The 22920-nt window shown below is 41.5% G+C and overlaps 1 protein-coding gene across 3 annotated transcripts in view; it reads left to right on the forward strand.

The window, feature by feature from the left end:
• Positions 1-22522, forward strand: part of LOC110972904 (glutamate receptor ionotropic, NMDA 3B-like) — a 126002-nt gene extending 103480 nt beyond the window's left edge. For 2 of the 3 annotated variants that reach the window (XM_051956667.1, XM_022223282.2), the window contains exons 7-12: positions 9-154; positions 3835-3950; positions 15297-15448; positions 16666-16830; positions 18230-18297; positions 19146-22522. In XM_051956667.1, the coding sequence (XP_051812627.1) occupies positions 9-154; positions 3835-3950; positions 15297-15448; positions 16666-16830; positions 18230-18297; positions 19146-20115 (1617 nt within the window). In that variant the 3' untranslated portion in view covers positions 20116-22522. The remainder of the gene's footprint in view (positions 1-8; positions 155-3834; positions 3951-15296; positions 15449-16665; positions 16831-18229; positions 18298-19145) is intronic. The other variant, XM_022223288.2, reaches the window with a different exon arrangement.
• The last annotated feature ends 398 nt before the right edge of the window (positions 22523-22920 follow it).

The following is a 22920-nucleotide window of genomic DNA, read 5'->3' on the forward strand; positions in this document are numbered from 1 at the left end:
CCCCCCAGCTGCACCATCCCTCCCTGGGTTTCCGTTTCGGGACGGTGAGGGAGAGCAGCGCCGAGGATTACATGAAGAAGAGTTTCCCGGAGATGCACGACTACATGAGACGTTTCAACCAGCCCACCACCCCGGAAGGCGTACACATGTTAAAGTAAGCCACAAGCACATCCGCGCACAGAATGTTTTTGAAATTACTTTTAGTAAGATGCAGTCCAGACCTAAAGAATCTAGTCACGTTTACATCTTGTATCTTTGGTTGTCTGTATTCTGTGCACTTATTTCTCTTGCATACTGTGCATAACAATTGTGTCTGCTGACAACAAGAGCACACACTGCAGATTTACTGCCATCAGGGGTAATTCTAATGGAAAAACCACCATATATTTAGGAAAAATTGAATTTGCATGTGTTATTTCTCTCATATCCCACTGACTCGCTTTGAATTTTAAGTTCAAGAGTTGAGCTGAACTGAATGCAAGTGCTGCTTTAGGGCTGATCTTAGCTTCTTTCTGTTTTGTTTTTTTTTCTCCACCCGCGGTGATGTTGTGTCTAACCCATTTATCAATGTTTTCTTATTATAGAGAAGACACTGTTTTGGAATTGCTTCTGACAGAGATACGCACGAATACTCATTGCTCGAGCTGCATGTATTTACACCCCGCATTAGCGTGTGCTTCTCCTTAACCAGACACATTTTAGCACAGGAGAGGTAAAAGCAGATGAATTACATAAATTTCATTACCAAATTGCCCAAAAAAAATTTATGAGGGGAAATCATTTTCTCTATTGAAATGAGAACGTAGGAGCGAGTGAGGGTCAGGGGCACACTGATGTAATGAAATCTGCGGATGAATGGCTCAATGAGTTGTCGAACGGGGACAGTGAGCAGATGAAAGCAAGGAGGGAAGGCAAGTTTATTTTTATTGCGCGTTTAATTCACAAAGGCAAGTGAAAAGTGCTTTACATAAGACATAAAAAAGATGCAGAGGAGATGCAACAGCAGGCATTAAAAAAACGCAAACTGAAGGGATGTGAAGAATTTTAAAAGAAACGACAACAGCGCATGCAAAATTCAGAAGGAATTCAGGATGACAAACGATGGTTAAGGTTCACTGAAATCATATTCGTGATAAAAAAATGTTTTATTTGTAAGCACTTATCAAAACCAGCATTACAAATTGTGTCATGAATGAATAAAGAGGCAGACACAAAGGCAAAAAAAGGGATAAAACTTTAAACAGAAGATAATTTTGAAAGCATAAATAAAACACCAAGGATAAAATATGGAAAACAAAAGGTTGAATAAAATCTGAAAATAGAGCAATTCAAGTTTGGAGATAAAAATTACAAATGCGAGTGTGGTGTAGCGAGCTGAAATTCCTCGGGCAGCTCGAGTAAGGAGGCCGAACAGCAAACGCCTGGTCGCCTTTTTGTCTTTGAGTTGGGAACAGTGAGAAAACGTGAGACGGTTGGTAAAGGGAAACGCTCCGATTTTTATATATATATATATAATCGAGGGCCAGACCATGAAGGGCTCTAAAAGTAATAAGTGAAATCTTAAAATCAAGGCAGTGGGGAAAGTAAGTGGAGAAAATAAAGGTTTAGAGCCTTGTTATAAAAGATGGGGGAAGTGTTTATGTACCGGAGGTTTGCCTCAGATTTGTGGGGCATAAATAGAGTCACTAAATGTGCCTTTTTCTGGTTTAGTTGAAAGTGTTAGCCGCCTGCTAACAGAGAGCACCTCTGGGAAAATAAAGATTTTGCATCACCACATGTTCACACCACTTTTATATGCATTTACGTCAGTTTTATCCGAGTTTTGATCATTCCCGATGTGAAATTGACTTGGAGGATGTTAAAAAATCATCTCCCCGAGTACGTCCTCTCCTCCTCCACATCTCCCAAGGCCGTTATTTCTATACCAGCTGTCTTAATTAAGCATTTGAGGATGAACCCACTCCTTTGGTTTCTGGCAGCCTGAACTGTTTTGTCTTCAGGATTTAGCTTCTCCGTCTGATTATTGTCCATCTGGAGGATGAGGGCGACGGTATATTCCTCCCTCACGTTAGCGGTGTCAGACTTCCCGCTTTCTTTCGCACCTGTAGATGTCCTCATGATTGCATCCTTAATCATCATATTTTTTTTAACTACTGCTTATCTCGAGTTGAAGAGGAGCGATCACAGAGTTTATGTAAACAAGCACTGATGAGGCCTCTCATCGCCGCGTACAGTTTATCTTGAAAAAATAAATTGGTTTACAACAGGAAAAAAAGAGCAGATAAGAGAGGAAATTTAGTTTTAGGTCAGTAAAAAGCATGCGGACCCATGGATACAAGTTTTTCTGGCCACATATTGTAAAAAACCCCAACAGCTATAACCACACACACACACTTCTCAGACACAATGCATACACCAGAGAGCACCAGCAGAGATACGGAGATAGTACTTGTGCTGACTTTGTGATAGAGGAGGGAAGATACAAAGCGCTTGTTCCGAAAAAGAGGATGAGAACAGCGGAGATGAAGGCGGCGTTTGTTTGGGTGCGAGGCGAAGCAGAAGTGGAAGTCACAGCAGTGCAGAGAGTGAGGCTATAAAATACTGTGTTGGCAGAACTACTGACCCCAATACTGCTCTCAAATCTTAGAGAAGAAGAGGGGGAAAGAAAAAAAAAAACTCAAACTCCTGAGCCTTCTCCTGGAGAGATAGAGCGCCGCGGGCTAACACATGCAGCTGCACACAAATGTAGAGGCTCAGAGGAAAATAATGCATGCTCAAGCACATACCTATACGCAGGCTTAAAAACTCACTGTTGTATCTGTACACTTTGATGCACTCCCCCACTCTTATTCCGAGACCAGGCATCGGATAACTTTCGACCCTCTTTAGTGCCAAAAGAAGTCTCTATCCTCTCTCTTCTCCCTGTGCCTCGTATTTGACAGGTCTAGACGGAGAAAAACAGACTTTCCTGCTTTGCCAGCACAGCAAAGACTTTGTAAAATCAACCTTTTGTTTAGCTGCAAACGTCCTGAATAACAACAAGTTTGGGGTAATTTGATCGGTCTAGACTGTTTTTCCCCATTAGACTTACTTTTATATATATATATATATATATATATATATATATATGTGTGTGTGTGTGTGTCTGTCTGGTTTTTCAAGTGCACGCATTCAGACTTGGATACATGTCTGCCATTCAAAATCAGCGTAAGCCAACAAGCATGCATCTTCTTTATCAGTGTGTCTGCGTGAAGGTAAATTATCCAGAAACTGCGTGCACGGCTTCATATCTTGGAAAATGTCTGCTGCCAGCTGTTGTCAGCAGCATCAGCTAAACACAGAGGAACAGCCTGTAATTAGGGGTCAATTTGGGTCAATTGGATCGATACTGCGAGAGTAGGAGTCTCCTGCAGTGTGTATAATGCCTTATCGGGCGGCCACAGACGCTGTTGGTTTAGGTAATGATGTATGTGTTTACATAGTGTATTAGAATGCAGCTAATCTCATCCTCTATATAAATGACAAAGTGGGATGACAGCTCCATATGCGGGGTTCCCGTAACAGGTCTGCAGAAAAAAAACAAAAAACAAATGCAAATCTGATTTCAAAGTCTTTTATGAAAGTGGAGGTTAGCTGTCTTTAATTAATGCTGCTCTTTGTATCGTGTGTGTGTGTGTGTGTGTGTGTGTGTGTGTGTGTGTGTGTGTGTGTGTGTGTGTGTGTGTGTGTGTGTGTGTGTGTGTGTGTGTGTGTGTGTGTGTGTGTGTGTGTGTGTGTGTGTGTGTGTGTGTGTGTGTGTGTGTGTGTGTGTGTGTGTGTGTGTTGGCGGTGAAGGACAGATCCTCCTACCTTGGATGCGTTCATCATGGATAAAGCCCTGTTGGACTTTGAGGTCTCTATCGACGCCGACTGCAAGCTGCTCACTGTGGGGAAGCCGTTCGCCATTGAAGGTGCTTGTTTTTTTTTTTTAACACTTTGACTTTCATTCAATTCCTGTGGGCCTTTTGAGGAGCAACTTAAAATGTTTCTTGATCTTGTAGCATCATTTTACTTTTTTTTTTTGTTTTTAATATGCTTTCAATTTTTTTTTCCAGTTTATTTCCTCTCTTCTGTTACTCCCTTTTGAAAGCAGCTATAAAAAACTGGCTTACTATGCTTGTCGCTCATCCTAACTATAGCCGAAACCCCAATACGTCTTTAACCTCACCTGTATTTAAGCGTAAATGGCATAACTGTGTTCTCGGCTCTAAAACCTACTCGTCGTATCCTAAAATAAACTGACCTTGTGGGAACCTGCTTTTTTTTTGGGTTCCCAATGGGCAGGTGAGGCCCTGTAATGTGACTCTATGAGAAGATTTATCCCCGTAATTATGATGAAGAACACACTCACACACACTAGAAGTGGCTCTTTCACATTCACGCTTGTGCATGCAGCTGTGTACCCATAAATGCAAAAAATACTAGTATGTAAGAACACATTCTGTCTGTATTCACACTGAAGCATACGCATTGATATATAGGGATATTTATTTAAAGAAACATTGAGATTATACCGTGCAGATACTCCACAGATTGAGATCGAGTGCTGTAGTTACCGTGATCCACCACATGAGCTTATAATGCTGCAGGGTAAAACTTACTCCATCATCTATTATTAACAGCGCTGCCCAGTCGGAACACTTTGGACTCGATGCTCTCAGGTTCGACTAACTGCAACACAGTTATAAAGCATATAAACAAATCCACCGCCCGTCAGAAAACAGTTAATGACCCACACAGGGGGTAATTGTATTCAGCTCCTCGTACTCCATGAATTTGTGGACTTATGCATGTGAGAGTGTGCTTGTGCTGCGACTTTGCTCGTTTGACTTTTAGATTTTCAGAGCGAGGAAGTTTTTCCGGCCTAAGGTTGGTGCTCGGCATGCATGGGAGGCATGTGCATTTGAATTTTGGCTCGTTTCGCTTCATTCTCGTCAGCTTTCTTCTCCTACACCTGTACCTTCAGTATGTGTGCTACTCAGTTACAAGCCATTCAAAAACCTTTAAATACTACATTGTTGAAAGCTCTGAAATATTGTCTTCAATTGAGTTTCATGCTCAACATTTACTGCCACGAGATAAAATGATATTAAATCAAGAGAATCATCTACAGAGCTACAGACTGTTGGATATAAGTAGTTTCACTCATAGTGAAAATGTGGTTGACAGATGGTTTGAAAGATGGGTTATTTTCAAAAATCGCCAAAAATACACTATTCGTCAGACTCGGAAACTGTAAAAGCAGAATAATTTGTCTATTTTGAAACTTCCGGACAGTCCTCAAACAAATCATGTGTGACTTCTGGTTCTGTCGGGGGAAATCAACCAAACCCAGGCTTAAAATCACGACATTTCATCAAAATCATTTTAAAAATAAGCCATTTTTTCTGACAAGATTGTGTAAAAAAAACAAAACATTCTGTGCTTGTTGGTGCAACTGAGAAATGATTAGTGACTCTGCTGTGGCCAAATTCAAAATCCATGACAAAAAGTCTGGGAGTATTCACCTGAACTGCAGGCTGTGTATGGAAACAAGCGTGAAATGTTAGCTGCTATGTGTTCTACGTTAATGGCTACAGCAAAGAGCATTTCTTCTGTGTGTCAATAAGTGAACGAGGTCTTATATCTTTCTGTTTCGAGGTTTGGATACCTTTGTTACAAAACCAATTACATTGTGCTCCACAGCTAATGACAGATTTCCAATAGTAAATACTGTTTTCATGTACTAACTGATTGCTGTGAGCGCTTGTTGTAGCTTTATATACATGAAAAGTACAAAGAGCAGCCATTGCAGTACCATTGCAGTAATAGGATCAGCTGCAGTGATATGCATTCACACATACAGGAGTAAATTATATCACTTTTAGAACTAAGGGCTGCTGACGACCTGCCAAAAGAAATTATGTCCCGGCTCTAATAAAAGTCTGGTTCTCCCTTTCACTGAGGAGGTAAATAAAGGGTTCCAGCCTTTATTGCAAGTTTTACAGTATTCTAGTCACATGTCATCTGCACATATACGCCTTCTGAAGGTGACTTTGAAATGAAATTTCTGCTGGCAGAACACATTTATTGGATATATCAAACATTTAACCTCTAACCTGACTCAGCTTAGTCACTGCAAGGTTTTTTTTTTAACAGGGATCGAATGAGCATGCGTGCTCACGTCTGCAGAGCGATGTACATTTATGTGCGTGTTTAGAGCTTTATTTGTTTCAGCTCAGCCTTTTTCTTTTTCTCCGCGGAGACAGGCACGCAAACAGATATACAAACAGTAAATAAATGCTAGTAAGGGCGCCACTCGGGACCAAGCCGTAACTTTGATAGCATTTCTCTGTCAATCAAAGCATAGCCTCCGAAAAACCCCACTCCCACGTTCCCCACTCGCTGTGCAACCCGTGTTCGCTGGAGATTATCTGCTGCTTTCTTCGCTGCAGAAGACAAAATGAGGCAGGAGGAACTGCCGTGGTATTACTAATGATGGTGAAGATGAGATAGCAGGTCTCATTGGTATGTAGAGTGGGTCAGTTTGATGACTACTTGATTTATTGTCTACATGAAAAGTCAGGCGCCGAATCCACGCCGGCTTCGGTAGCTATTCACCCCCACAGTCTGCACGAGGAAGAGTGGGATGGGAGTGAATAACTCAATAAGGCTGAACCGTATAGAAAGAAAGAGCAGGAAATGGCCCAGACAGGAAATGTGAGAGAGGGAAAAACACACGAGGAGGAGGAAGGGGGGGGGGGGGAACAGAGGGCAGAATATGAGATGAAAAAGTAAGAGAAAGAACAACAAAGGTGGAGAAAGCGAGGGCCGGCGAAGGAGGTGAGCTGGGTGGGAGTTGAGCACCAGAAGGAGATAGAGGGCTTTCATTTGCCCGCTGCCAGTTTGCGCCTTTCTGCACAGCGAGTGATAAAAGAGCCAGCCAACAGAGTCCCCCTAATCAAGACAAACCTTCACCCCGAGAAGATGGAGCGAGGAAGGGGGAAGAAGAGGAGGGCGGCAAGAAAAAGATGGAGAGAAGGAAGTGTTATTCGGCCGGTGTGAGGATGCAGGCAGGATTTATAGAGCAGTTTGTGGTCAGGAGATGCAGGAGGAATCGGGGACCGTGGCGTCGCTGCAGGCGGAGGTGCTCAGCTGAAATCTACAGGCTGCTTAAGTGGAGAGAGATGCGGGGGTGTCGCCGTGCGTCTGTTTTCACTGAGTGCTGTTGGGAGATGTTTACGACAGCCCAGACACACCCCATTAATAATATTGCCACTGAACACGCCGCCGCTCGCCGCTGGTTTGGTGTGTGTGCGTGTCCCCGTGTGCATAAATGGTCCACACAAGCTCAGTGAAGCAGGACAGGAGATCAGAATGAGGCCGGCAGAAGATTTCTGTTGCCGGGGTGAGACTGTTGTCGGTGGGGCGGCTCACGTCTGGCAGGAGTGACGTACGAACGCCTTTGTCCTCTTGTGTGTGTGTGTGAGGAAATGTGGATATGAGAGTGTAAAATTCCAAAGCAAGATAGCGTCATTTACCAAGAAAAACCTATGCCTCTTCATACAGGATGCAAAAGCGAAGTTCTAAATAGATGAAAAGATTAGCTGATTGGCAGAAATCAGCAACTATTTTGACAAATAATTATTAATTTAAAGCTATTTAAGTAAAAAAAAATATGCTAGTTAAAGCGTCGTTCTTGTGAGTATTTGCTGCGTTTCCTGTCTTATGTGAAAGTAAACTGCATGTTCTGGGTTTGAACTGTTGGCTTCACAAAAAATGCAGAATAAAACATCGCCTTTGAATAAACGAAATAGACACAGTTCACAGTTTCTTTACATTTTAGAAATGCACTGAAAAATAATAACAAAAACAATCATTAATTGCAGCCTTAAACTTGAAAAAGCACAAAAATGTACAAAGTACAGCTGGATGTTAAACCAACTGTGCTAATAACCAGGATAATGAGTCTCTGACTGGCCTAAATTAATTCATATTACATAAGACAACATTAAAAATCAAGGAGGTTTTATTCATTACTTAAATGTCTGTGTAAACTAACAGCAGCTACAACAACCAAAGATGTTCAAACTCTTTGTCTAACACAACATTTTCTGTTGTGTCCCAGTTGTTTCATCCCAAAACGTTTTCTTTATCTGTCTCGGTTTTTGCTGGTTTGAAGAGGTCACTGGCTGCAGGAAAGATGAATGGTGGCGCCACATGAAGGTCACAGATTGGTGATGAATTAAAGGAAAATCCCATACCTTTCACCCCTAAAGTGAGGGGGATCCATTGGATATGTTCTGCTGCTGAGGGCATGTTGCTGCTATGATTTGGGTCCCCTTGTCCCCTTAGAGGGGGAAGGTGACTGCAAATCAATACGAAGTCGCTCTGGAGATCACCTTTATCCTGTGGCAACACATTTCTATCTGGATGGGAGCGGGATATTCCTGGATGCCCTCATCCGCAGGGCATGAGGGGTCACTAAATGGTTTATTGGGTGTAAAAATGATGTGAATCCCATGCCATGGTGAGATTTTGGACCAAACGAGAGAATATCATGTAGAAGGAAGGTGATGCATGCAGTCAGTAGAGCTCCAAAGACTTGTAGAAACAATCCCAAGATACATTGAAGCTGCTCGAGATGTTATTATGATACTTTATACGGATTGTTTCTTTCATTTGCAATCAATTTGCACGAACATGCACAAATCAGAATTCTATCCCTATTTGGGTGAGATGTTGTATAAGGGTTAACAGTTGTTGGGCTGCATGGAAGAGATGCTACTGTCGATCATATTTGATCAGGGAGAATTATGTGGATGATGCAGATAGCCTGTTTGTGACTGTTGAAGTTATGATAAATGTTAACTAAAGGGTGTTATTTTTTGCAGATTTTAGCTTTGATCATTGCTTATCAGGATACGATCATTTATTGGTACTGTATTCCTGTTGAAAAAGAAAGAAAAGAAAAAAGTTTTGTGGGACCTCAAACAGAATTTCAATCTGCCACTTAGCCTATAGGCTTTTTATAACGGGTCATAGTGTAAACTGAACTAGAAATACATTCAAATATGACCCGACATGAAAGCGTTAATACATGCATGCATCAGTGTACACTGCTATCAACCTGCTCATTTATCTTCATTCAGATTTTAGGTCATACCATCCAGCCGTGATACACAGCGTGTAACCTTTACCTATCTCACAATCATTTGTTACGTTTGAACTGAAAAGACCAACCAAGTCGAGGGAAAGAAAATCCTCCTGCATCCAGTAAATTATTTGTTAATAAAAGAACAAAAATAAGACAAAAAGCTGAGCTTCACTGACATGCATCCAAAGAAACCAAACAAATGTTCTTTTGTGTTTGTCTTTGGTTATGAAATGATTTTATTTAGGACTAGCAGTGCTTTGGACCAAAGATTTTAAAGTTATCAGAGATATTAGTGTGTGTGTTCAAACTAAGATGAAGCAGCTCACCTGAGTTTGTTCTTCTCGTGTTAAATAACTATTGTTGCTCATTTTATGACTGTTGAAGAGAAACATATTTAGAGAGTTCAAGTTTTGTGGGACCTGAAAGAGAATTAAAATCTGTTTATAGCAGGTGATAGCAAGTCCTGAAAAAAATCCATCTGCATGTAGTCAATTTGTTTTGCTTTTCCAATCACAGTTGATCAAAGAACAAGAATAAAACTCTGTGCAAAAAGTCTAACATCATTAACAGAATCCAAAAAAAAAAACCAGACCAAATGTTGTTTTGTGTTGATTGTCTTTGATTATTAAATGATTTTTTTTAGAACTAGCGTTGCTTTGAGCCAACGGCAGCATGCAAATTCGAAGATTTGGAAGTTACGAGAGATCCTGGGATATTTGCTTGCAAGGCAGTAGCATGTTTCATGTGTGTTTTCAAAATAAGATCTGAGAAAACCTGTAACTGATGTGCGCCGGTGTGCCTGCGAGCCAGTAGGTGTGTGGGGGATTTGAATGACAGCTCCGGGACTTGAGTCTTGTGATGGAATACGCGACTGTCTGGGGGGAAAGAATCAAAACAAATGACAAGAGGCTGCCCACTTGTATTTCACTGTTTGACTGAGTGCTCTAAAGAAATGGAGATCGGCTGATGACAGGAAAATGCTGTCTGTGTGCTGGGGAAGGGAGAAAAAAAAAGAAAGAAAGAAAGAGAAGGGAGTCGTACAGAAACAAAGCAGTGGACTCAGGAGAGGAGCCGAGAGATAAAGAGAAGAATGGAGTGAAGCAGAAATTGAACGAAAGTGAAGGGATGACAGAGATAAGGGGTGCGCTAACAGAGAGGCAGAGACTAGCGGCAATGGTGGGAGAGAAATGACCTCGGACAGGGAAGGAGGAAGGATGACGTGGGAGAAGAAAAGAAAATGAGCAGAGTAGGGAGGGTAAAGGCGGGTGAGAGCAAAGGAAGGGAAGCTCAGACAGTCTTTGTCATGTAGGAAGCAGACTGTGACAGTTACGTGAACCTTCGCTATTCTCCGTTTCTGTCCGCAAACCCCATCAGGATCACACACCTTGACAGCCCCATAACACAAACACACATAAACACACTGACAAGCAGCTACCAGGTCTGCGATGAACACACACACACACACAGAAAGGCTGTTGGCATGACTGTGTTTTTGACTGCAGCATAGATGAAATGAAACAAACAACCCCAGGAGGTCTTGTAAAGCAATAAATCTCAGGGAGGGTCTTTTGATTCAAAGCTGAGGGACAGATTTCTTTCACTTTGTACCAGCCGAAATGTGGGTTGTAATGCAAAACAGATGCAGCTTTCTGTGAAGGGCAAAGTTACATTTCTCCTAAGCTATCAAGTAATGATACATGAACACGGAGCTATCCAAATTAAAGCAATAAACAGTGGTGGAAGAAAGTACTTAAATCTGTGACTTAATTAAAATATTGCAGTTATGTAATTTCATTGCTGTGTAACTGCTGTATAGTTTATCGCTGTGTCTGGTCTCATTATGCCACATTCTGCTAGTGTTTTAACTTTAATTAGAGGGAAATAAGAAAGTCTAAGGCAATACCAATCAATTGGCGATGTAACAATTTCTACAAATCAAGCGCAGATTAATATTTAATGCTCAATTATAGTGATTTGCATTACCGACTGCGTAATTAAAAATATTTAGTGAAACAATTAAATCCATATCTGTGACACAGGCGAGACTTTACTCTAATTGCACGTAGCGTTTAGTGAGCACATCATATATTTTGCATGTAAACATCGCAACAAGTAAGCATGGCTGTCAATAGCACATAGTGGAGCAGAAGTTGCCCTCAGAGTCATAGTTGTTACATGTTTTTTGAGCAAATTTACTATAAAACTCAATGAATTGTATTTTTTTTTTAATAATTCCGAAAATGCATTAATTTCAAGACAGTTTTCTACCTTGCAGTGAGTGAAACTAGTTACCAGTGCTGTCAGGGAAAACAAAACACCTGCACAATTTAAAGTAACACTGTCGCCAGGTGAACAAGATCCACTAACGGGCTATAATATCAGCATGCTACCGGGTTTCCGTGCGCATGCAGGGAAACTGGCCTTTGTTTGGCCTTTCTGCAAAACTAGGTCTCGTATTTGTAACCAGAGGGGATGTGCGGAGTGAGCATGGAGTGGATGATCTGTGTCATACTGTAAGTGTTTTGCAGCTGACGGCTCTGGCAATTAGGTCAGGGTAGGTGCGAGGTAGGACGTCCAATTATTTTTGATGCCATGTGGGTGATTTTTTTTTCAATCTGGAAATGTGACAAACAGATGCCACAGCTGGAGAAGAATGGTATTTACTTCAAAGTATGTGTCACAAAAGCACCGCTACATCGAATGAACCATGTACAAGTTAATGGCTACGCTAGTATGTAACACCACATAGCTCTTAAAGGTGTTCATATTGTGTCCTTTTTCAGCAAATTCATGAAAATCTCACATCAGTCCAGACTGTCTTTTTTTTTTTTTTAATTTTTGAGCTCCAAAAAATTAAAAGATGGTTCATTTTACCATGACTGGATAACCACTGGTTTTAGTCCTGCTGTTAATAGTGTCTGTAGCTTTAAATGCAAGTTAGCTACAGCTGTCCTTGGCCTTCAGGAAGAAGACTCTCTCTGCATCTGTGATTTGACAGTGCAGACAAAACCATTAACAACAATGGTATCTGACAGACGTGAAGGACTGTCTGTTGCTTGTCACCTTCTCTCTGAATGGTAATTTTTCATGGAAATATAGCAGAATTCTTAACAGATGATGTTTTTAGCTCATGTGCATGGTAAGTTTGTCATACAACACTGCGATTGTAAAATCAGCAGGTTAGTGAGGCTGAGGAGCAGCTTGAAAATTGTTCTGAAGTTACTGCTGGGCAGCATGTAGTCTTAATGGGCTGCAAATGAGTTACTGTTTCTTACTTATTCTGTTGTCTAACACAAAAACAGAAAAAATGTGTAAATGAGAACTGCTCATTGTGAATTTGGCTGTGTTAAAATACAGTTTGTGAGCACAGAGACCAGGAGAAAAGTAAATAGATGTAGACAACAGCTAAGTTTTGGTTGCACAGAAACTCATCTAATCCTTGTTTACTGAGCTCAAATTAGTCTAAAAATTTCTACCATCTCTGAATGTCCCTCAGCTTTACAGTTTTCATAGAACATTGACACAGTGGTCACACCGGAAACACAGCATTCTGAAACTGAGGATTCTAATATTGTTTTGGTGGCATTTCTATCAATCATAAAAGTAATCACCTGGATCTTCAGTTTCTCAGATGCTGGGAGTGCATTAAGACTTGTGTTCACTCTTGCAGCCAGCAGCAGAACATTTGCTGGGTTTTGCTTGTGGCAGAGACATTTAAGTTAGCAGAAGTAACTCGAGTAAGTAAATAAACTAGGCAGATTATAAGACAGCTGCTCATTCTGAATCGTACACGTCAGAAGCAGCAGGCAAGTTTATGCAATTTTTCAGTTTGCAACTATTGGTTTCCAATTGAATTAAATTCTTAATGGGTTGAAAAGCTTGGGGGCTATCCAGTTGAGCAGATCTTGAGGAATGGCAGTAGCGGGCATCTTCCTATACTCACAGATTTTGTTTTACACCTCCAAGGTTTGAAGACATAAAATGCGCAATAAAAATGGATTTTGACCATATGGGACTTTAAAAGCTTGAGCGCCAAATGATAGCCCTCGCCAAATGAGTTCACATAATGCTGATTAAGCCTAACAGCACCAGATAAATCTCCCTGTATTTCATACTATGGTGTAGATTTAAACACTGTCTGGCGCACCAGTAGCGATGGGTATTACATCAACCAGCAATGATCGGTTCAACCGAGCTGAAGAAGGGAGCGACTGTAGTTACGGAGGCAAAGCAGACTACAGCAACAAGGAGTATGAGGGGAGGGCTGTGGTGGAAGAACCTTGGAAACTTCCAAGGAAAGATTTCTAGGCTCCAGATAAAAAGAAATGTAGAGATTACAGTCTATAAAACGAAAATTATCAACTGTGCGCCATAAATCATAATGTGCCTGCAGTGTTCTTGGAATTACTTCAAGCTAGTTTCAGGATTCCCTAACTGAGAACACTGACTGAAATTGAGTTAAATCTAATGAAATTAAAGTTTTAAAGAAACCCAAGAATAAGAACCCAAAAGCCGAAATTTACAGACTCAATAGATGGTAATAAGGTGTACAGGTGAGAAATGACCAATAAAACTCTCCTTTTATAGAGGGCTGGTGACATAGGGGGAAAAAAAATCTTGACTTTGACATTTCTACTTCTTAATCATGAGTCATGAGTTATTCCCCACAGCAGACTAAAGGTCCATGAGGTGATGCTGGATCAAATTCTTGCAAATAAATTTTTCATTTACATATAAGTGATCTACAATACAGTAATACATCACCCCAGGCTGAGCTCTGCCATGTGAGTGCAACTGCAGGGAATATCACTGTGCATAAGAAGCACAGTCAGGTAAAATATGAGCATATTTGCATCTTATCCACCAAGGGGAGTCTAGAGGGTGAAGTCAGAGTAGACTCCACTTCAGCTGGGATCAGACTATTTGATATGAGCCTACAATGGCCTGATTTGGCAGAAGGGGAGGTATTGGGAAAGGAAATGAGTATGAGATATGACATTTTGCAATTTCATAGTGGAGACCAAGCCTCATGATCTTGCGATGCTGCACAAGACCGGGGGGCCTGAACTTTTTTCGGCCTCTTACATAGTTTGACATCTCCATTGATTTTGACATTTCTGATCCCAGAGGTTCATCTGTAATTTGTCTACTGCTCTACAACCTTTGCAGGTCAAGAAAGGCTGCTTGCTAACATTTGTGGATCATGGTCATCTGATGGATTGTCTTATGCTTTTGTAGTGAGACGCTTCTCAGATGCTAAACTGCGGAGCGACAGGCATGTCCATTAGGGACTAGCCAATATGGGTGTTTCATGGCTGATTCTGAAGCCAATTATTGGAAATCAAGATGAACTGATAATCAATATTTGGAACTGATAAACATTTCATAGGTCGGGGTAATCTGTTGCTCGTAACTTGGTAACTAACCGTTCGCATAGTCTTAGCCAGTGGGAAAGTAGGTATTTTCCAGATTGCTTGGATTTCTTGGTCAGTGTCTGCAGATTCTTTCTCTGCTAAAGACACACATCTGTCAGTTAGCGCACATTGCTAACTTACTTGAGAAAGATGCTGCGCTACTCCAGATAGTGTTAACCACAGGCCTGACAAAGATGTGATGCTATGTAAGGCTGTGGTGTTTGTTGTAAGTTCAGTAACATCTGCTAGCTCACCCTTGAAATACTCTTTGTTCTGCAAAGTGCTTGTCTGTCCCTGTCTGCAAACAACAGCTTTCAGTGCTGATTGGCTTTTACTTGTGATCTGAAACCAATCAGATAGAGCTGCTGTGGGTGGGACATTTCTTGAGACCACAAGTTTACTACAGAAAGAGAGCTGGCAGATTTAGAGCCAAAGCAGCGCACTTAATTTTTCAGCAATTGGCTGATAAATGTTAGGATACCAATAATCACAAGAATTTCAATCCGTATCTCAATACCAGAACTTGATACACTATGTCTTCTCTTCCCACCGGTTTTGTACTTCATCTCTTTACACAATCCAGGCAAAACCCAGGAGAATGTTTTTGCACTGTATACACATTGTATTTTGCCAGGGTACATAGTTTATTCTGATCACACCGTGTCATTTTTCTCTGTATTTACATCTGTGTCTGTCTGCTCTTCCAGGCTACGGTATAGGCCTTCCCCAGGGCTCCCCTCTAACCCGCAATGTGTCAGAGTTTGTGAGTCGCTACAAGTCAGACGGCTTCATGGACATGCTACATGACAAATGGTATAAGGTTGTACCCTGTGGGAAGAGAGTCTTTGCAGTCACCGAGGTAAGACATCGGTGTGTGTGTGTGCGCTCATGTACGGCGTACGTGTGTTGTGTGTAAAGCAAAGCCCTGCTGCTGCTGCTGTACTTCTATAAATGAGTCTCCTTTTGGGACGCAGACAAGATTGCCTGCCAGCTAAGCACACATACACTGACAGACATTTTCACATACACACACAGACAAAGACATACAATCACTTAAACCCATTCCTCTTTACTAACCTTAACCAGAGTTACAGGCACGTACTGTCTGAGTGTCCTTACTTATTTGTGTCTTGTGCTACAGAGGAGTACTCTGAGTTCTCACCCTCCCTTTTTCCGTTCATGCTTTTTAAAGTACAGGGAATCTCTAGACGGAGCACACTGTATCTATATCTCGTGTTTGTGAACAGAGGAGCTTCTTAGCTCCCTTTGGCCAACCCTTTTAAATCCCACTTCAAAGTTGAGTCATATTACAGCAACAACCGCAATTACTCAGTCACAGGTTTTTTTCAAATGAGATGAAAACCTTAACTTCACCCTGCATCAAGAAGTTATTACTATTCATCCCATTTGAAGCCCGGAGAGTGGGCTCCTCTCCTCGGGAACAATGTGGGCGTTAGTGCGAACTTGCCCTCTGGATTGGGAGCAAAAGGAGGTCAGTGTTGTCGCTGATGAATTTGTCGAGTCAGCATGGGGCTAATTGCCATCAGAGGTAGTGCAGAAATGAGCCGGGTGGAGGAAACATGATTAGAGAGCAGTGGAAAAAGCTCACCACTGCCTTTTCCACTTCCTCCAGGCCGGTGAAAGCCTCGTATGAGATAGACATTATGTCAGGGGAGATGTGGGCGAACCAAATGGGAACAAACTGCTCTTCAATTAACCATCATCTCTTTTTACCATCTTCTCTCCTAACTGCTGTTTCTTTCCATTACTCTGTTTTGCCTCCCTCTTGTTTTCTCTCCGTGCACATCCCTTTTCTTCCCAAACATGACTTTTACGCTGTTGCCCTCTTCTCTTTCTTTCACTCTTATGGGCTTACACAGCCAAGCCAGACATACAACAGCAGAATATCAATTGCATGTTCACAAAAGGTGGCCTAAATGGTAATTATGTAAATATAAATCATCAATCTCTGTATTTTTCCTCTCTGTCGGCTTAAGTCTTCACTAATCTGTGTCACTCCCCCAACTTCTCTCTTTCTCTCCCTCCCGTGCTCTCTTTCTGTCACCGCCCCCTCAGACTCTACAGATGGGGATCCAGCATTTTTCAGGCCTGTTTGTGCTCCTGTGCATGGGGGTGGGTGGAGCCTTGCTGACCTTGGCAGGTGAGCACACCTTCTATCACCTGGTCATCCCTCGCCTCCGGCGCACAAACACGCTGCAGTACTGGCTTCACACCAGCCAGGTGAGTGCACTCATATCGGACGTGTGCTGCATACATGCACACATTCTCACATGCTAACACTATGTGCACTCAAGCACTGCAAAGATGCTCAAAATTACTGTAATCAGCGCATTGCTTTCTGGTGTTCATGCAAAGACATGCATATGAACACAGCTGCACACATAAGCATGCTGCTCTTGGTGAGATATCCTCACCCCCTGGAGCTCTTTCTTTTCTTGCAGATAACCTGCTCCCTCTACTGGTAGAAACTCATAATAACAGTCAAAAATCAGACAACATTCTTCCTAAAACTGGATTATACACTATGTTATATAGGACAGATTCAGTTAAACATTTTAACATTAAGCTAATTGCAATAATTAACACAATTCAGTTGCTTTGTTAATCACCCAATTAAGTTCTAATGTGCTCTATGAATTAAGTGGCTAATTTGGACTATTTAAGTTGAGCAAAAAGTTAATGACAGCTTCCAGTTCGGCTGTGCCTTTTTTTAACTGATTCATGACCACACATTGTGTATTTATGACTTTATTAGTTTAGTTTTTCTCTTCTAAGACAGCTCATGTATAAACATCTTATGTAGCTCATTAAATGTAACCATTCATTCGCATTCCCGTCTGCAAAACAGTTCAGAAATATGCTGCTTTTTTTTTTTTTTATGATATTCGATGTTGTTGTTTACCAACGAAAGCAAATTAACAAATCTGATCCTGCAGAGAATTTGTGTGTTTATGACAACGTACACCAAAGGAACCACAAATTGGGAATTTAAAGGTCACAGTTTGTTTTCTTATGAAACTCTGGCCATTACCAAATGAGGCGCCTGTGGCCATTTCTGAGTGAATAATGGGAACTAGCCGTGTGAATATCAAGACTGCTCACATTTGTTTGCTACATCTCTCTAAAAGGGCAACCACTCCCGGGCAGCCTCTAGCGTTCATCACAAAACAAGCTCAGCTATTTGAAAGGATGGCGTCAGCATAGGTCCCCAAAGATTATCGCTATCTATAGTAGAAGACTCATTTTCCCCTCACAAATCTTCAAATGTCTATAGACTCGGCAGAAATTAAAGCATAGTCACACCTTTTAACTTAGTTTGGAGATGTTCAGACGGAATGAAGCACTTTGATACTTAAATCAAAAAAGGACTCAAGCAACTGATACTTTAACTTCTCTCCAAATTGTAAGTAGAGAGGAACTGCCTCTCACTGAATTCCAATTATTGGATTAAATTATTCAAAAGAGCACTACAGCAGGATTTGTGAGGAGTAGCTGTCACAGATGTTCTATGCAGCTAGATAGAATAACAACTCTGAGAAATTCCTGTCTCCTGATTCATTTCCTCGTCTGATGAAGTCATAACAAACTGCACATTGCTAATCGTCTTTTTTACTTGCAGAAAATCCACAGAGCCCTCCACACCACGTATGAAGATGTTGGAAAGGAGCTGACCGGCCTCGACCAAAAGTAATGCAGTCACTGGCTGAAGGATTTCATACTTTTCCTCCTGTGTTTTGGCATTAAATATTCAGTTTAATGCATTCCATTTCGTTCGAGATATTTGTGAACTCAAATGTCATTTAAGTGCAAAAATCCATTCATCTTTTTGCAAAATAACAGCTAATTTATCAACATTACTTGAGATGCATTTGACATTTTGGAAAGCACTCCTTATCCGCTTTCTTGCTTTAAATACCACGCGTCTGTACAGTTAAATAAAGCTGCAGACAGCGAGCTTAGCGGAACATGAAGAGTGGAAAATGGGAGAAATAGCCCGGCTCTGTCCAAATGCAACAAAATCTGCTTACCAGCACCTCTAAAGCTCACTAATTAAAGCTTTTATATCTTGTTTAATCTGCACTTGGCAGCTGCTGACAGCTTCATATGTACCGTAGAGTGTCTTATCAATCTCTCATCAAACTCCCTGCAAGACAGCGAATAGGCATATTTCCCAAAATGTCACATTATTTCTTTTAAACAAATCAATCTGTATTAGAAACAGGTTGAAATGGTCTCGCTACTCTGGCAGATTGTTTTGCTTTTATGGCTTGATAACAAAATTAATTGTTGGAGGTTTTTTTTTTTTTTTTTTTTTTTGCAGTGGCAGTCCTATAATAGATTCATGAACCAACGTGAACTTTGTATTTAGTTAAGAATAACTCAAACAGATAAAAATTATTATCAAGACAAGATCCAACATGATTTTGAATGCAATTATCCTACTTCTATATTATTGAAAAATGTATCCTGTACTGCTGCACAGTGTATCTCACTGGATATATGCCCTTTGCTGTGATCTTCCTCTCTTTCACTAGCCCCTCCTCTTGTATCTCAGAGAACTGCACCCTTCACAGGAAGCAGTATCAACCTCCACCTCCATCTCCTCCCACTTCCCTCCCTGCTTCCACCACAGCTGGCGACACCAACAACTCCTCGCCGTCCCATGAACATAAGGAGAAACGTGTCCACTTCGACCTGGAAACACTTCACAGCTACCGCCTGCGCACACACACCGCGTCGGTGCGCGGCCGGCCCGGCATGGTCGGCCGTCCTGGCCTCGGCCTCGGAGGCTTGGGGCTGGGCAACCTGGGGGGGTTTATCTCTCCTCCGCAGATCAGCCTCCACGCCAACGGGGGTCCCGTCTCGACTCTGGCCTCCACTGGTTTGGTGCTCACTCCGCTGGGGAGCAGGGCTGCCCAGACCAGCCTGTGGGAAGGGGAGCTCCAGGAGCTGCAGGGGAGGATCGAGACATTCCGCACCCAGCTGAGGGAGGCTCTGGCTCGGAGGGCTGAGATCCAGAGCAGCCTGGAGAGGGAGAGGAGTGGACTGGTACGCAGGGACACCAGTCTGGAAAGGGAAAGGGACAGACAGAGGATACAAACTATTAACACAGACAGAAGCAGCTCCGCTCAGCCCAAACTTCCTGAGAGAGACAGGACCAGCCAGCTGCAAACCCTGAACAATCAGCAGACAGGGAGGGCTAACCAATCAGGTGTTCCCGGGACTGTGGACCCAGCGAGAAGCAGCCAGTTAAACACAGTGAACAGTTTGGACAGAGGACGCGCCAACCAGTTGCGCTCTGTTAACACTCTGACAGGGGAGAGGACTGTCCAATCACGCACTTCTACTAGTTTGGAGCGAAGTCAAGTCAACCAACAGGGTGCCGGAACTGTCCAATCACGGAACACTTCCAGCCTGGACAGACAGAAGGCTAACCTATCGCGCGCTCTGAACGCTTTGGAGAGGACAAAAGCCAACCAATCAAGTGTAAGCAGCGGGACTTGATTAGCTCTCTGAAGGAATCCAGGGGGACTGATGAGGTGTTACTTGCATAGCCGCGGGAAGATGGCTTTGTCGTCATGGGTTAAGTTTGTGGGAAGATTTACAGTATATGTTTACTCACATCGTTACTTACCGCAACCTAATAATTTTCACACTCGCTTAAAATGACAACTAAAAAAATTAACTGCAACCTATGTGCTGAAAAAACATCATCCATGCAGCCATAAACGAGCAATGCAATATTTAAATGAATTATCAACGATATCCTGACATACCAGATCAGACGAATTCGCTAAAACCACAGTGCTTACTATGGAAACCAAGAGGAGGAACCGTGAACTACAACAGATAAAGTTGTGGCTGAAGAGGCCTTCAAGCACATATGGACATCAGTGACAAGAGCACAGAAAAATCACAGTTAGCCCAGTGTAGAAATTAAATAAAAATGCATATGCAACGGGAGCTGCAATAGCTGCAAAAAAAATCTATATATTTCAAATAATTCATGTAATAATTTCCCAAAAATGTGAATAAGAACGGAAGAAACTGTGAGGAAAGAGTGGCACAGACCTGAAACAATCACGAATATTTAAAAATCCACGTAAAATTGAACCAAGCTTTCTGTGTGTTGTATTCCTGTGTGTATCGTCCTGCTATTGTTATATGCCCAAATGTGTCAAAAATACATTTTTTGGATATTTTTACAGCAAAATCCCTCCCTTCTCTGTGTCAGACTTTAAAAGGCGTCTTGCAATCCCCACACAAATGCTTTGAGATGCTAGTTTTCTTTTGTGATTTGATGATTTCTACCTTCAAAACGGTGCAAAGACGGGACGTGATAGGGCTGTTTTTTTGAAAATTCATGATATTTCATGACGGAAAATGTTTGTTATACTGTTAGTGGTGAAATGGATTCAAGCAGTTTCACTCTGAGACTCATTTCCACCCCACAGCTGCCGAGGTTGGTTAAGTTGAAGCATTGTACCACTCAAATTGTCTTTTTCCACCTTGTTACCTTGTATTAGTGTCATTATAGACAAGACGGGGGGATTAAAAAGTGCATTTTTTTTTCTTCTTTTTAATCTGAAATGAGGAACAAGTTTTACACAGGGGTCAGCTCACACAGCCGAGGAGACAGGTGCATAACGTCTTCTGTGGCTCAGAAGGGAGCTTTAAGTCTGAGAAAGTAACCCAGTGATTACAATGAATCATGAGGGCTTTATAGCAAAGCTTGCAATACAAACTGAGGCTGTAAAGGCCAAAGAAAGTCTATTAAAAATATGCTGCTGGGAAGCGAAGAACCCAGTCCTGTTTTTTTTTGTTTGTTTTTTTTGTTCTTTGACCCATACTGGAGACAAATACTCGTGCTATTTCAGCGTCTGCTGCTTTACCGTCTTTTTTTACAATCTGTTTCCTGCGAGTGGCCCAACTTTATAAAAGTGCAATACTAAATCACTGCAGAGCCCCTTTAATTAAAAACTCAACCCTTTCCTGTATAAGGTGATTGAGTTTGGAATGAATATCATTTTCATTACTGGGGGAATCATGACTCTGGCAACAATCTTGCACTGCAATGCACATGAATTTGGAGAGCTGCTGTTTACTCAGTCCCTGCAAATCTGAGTGCAACCTCATCTTTAGCATATCATTATTGATTATTAGAAGAGATTTCTACTTTTAGAATGATTTCCTCTTGCATGAGGAGTATGATTTTTTTTTGTTTTTTACTGAAACAGAAATGTATGCTTCAAAGCAATCATGTGGAATGATGAAGGTTCTTCACACACTTTGCTGTATTTGAGACTTTTATTCAGTTGCTCAGTCAACCACTGGAGGGAGCTGCATCCCTGCTTCCCGCGGCTATGGACAGTTTGTGGATGTTTTCTTCCAGCAAAATCAAAAATATGTTAATTCACGCAATTGACGAATGAGGATTGATGGCAGGAGGAAGGTGCATTTTTGTCCTGTTGTTGTCACGCAGAGCCAGAAGGGAAAAATGGGTTTTATGAAGTCACTCCAGCACCAATGCAATGTCGCCTGTATTGTATTGAGATACTCTGTTTTTGTGTGTCTCTCAATGCTTTAAACAGGTGTTGGGGGGGCTTTCAGCAGCCGGCAGATCTGATAGAAACAGATTCTGATCTGAATTTGAGGCTTTTCTGACGGTACTGATGTACATTTAAACGTTTCAACCTTTGCTGTGGTGTGAAGTGGTTGTGTTCACATGCCATGGTGTCTACGAGAAGAAAAAAAACATATTTTAGGTCTATATTGAAGAAGAGCTTGTGGTACTGGATATTTAAAGAAATACTTTTAAATTTATCCCTTATAAAAAAGGTATATCAGCATATTATTGAATTTTACCATAAATGGTCATTCACATGTTTTGAAATAAACATTTATATACTTATTTTTCTTGCATTATCTCATGTTTTGACCGTAAGCTTTTTGTGAGAGGAAATGTTTGACCTTGTAGGACGATTTCAGGATAATGCACTCTAAGTCAACAAAGCAAGCGCGTTGTCAAATTACTTTGATAAATTTCAACCCCATCAACCCCATTAAGAAACCATTAATCCACTAATTTCACCGCATAAGTGCACGGCCATTAGATCAAATGTTAGTTTAATGCTTTTTGCAGAAAATGGGTTTCATTCAATAATGTTAAGGCTGCTTTCTGCATGAATCAATGAGCACAGTGGAAAACTTCTTGCACCGGCATTAAAAAGTCCCAAACCAAAGTGTATTTTGTCCAAATGTGTCTCCATTTAAACTTCTCAGTTCATTAAAAGGGCAAAACAACCCATC

The sequence above is a fragment of the Acanthochromis polyacanthus genome, chromosome 1, assembly GCF_021347895.1.
Source record: "Acanthochromis polyacanthus isolate Apoly-LR-REF ecotype Palm Island chromosome 1, KAUST_Apoly_ChrSc, whole genome shotgun sequence".
Lineage (NCBI taxonomy): Eukaryota > Metazoa > Chordata > Actinopteri > Pomacentridae > Acanthochromis > Acanthochromis polyacanthus.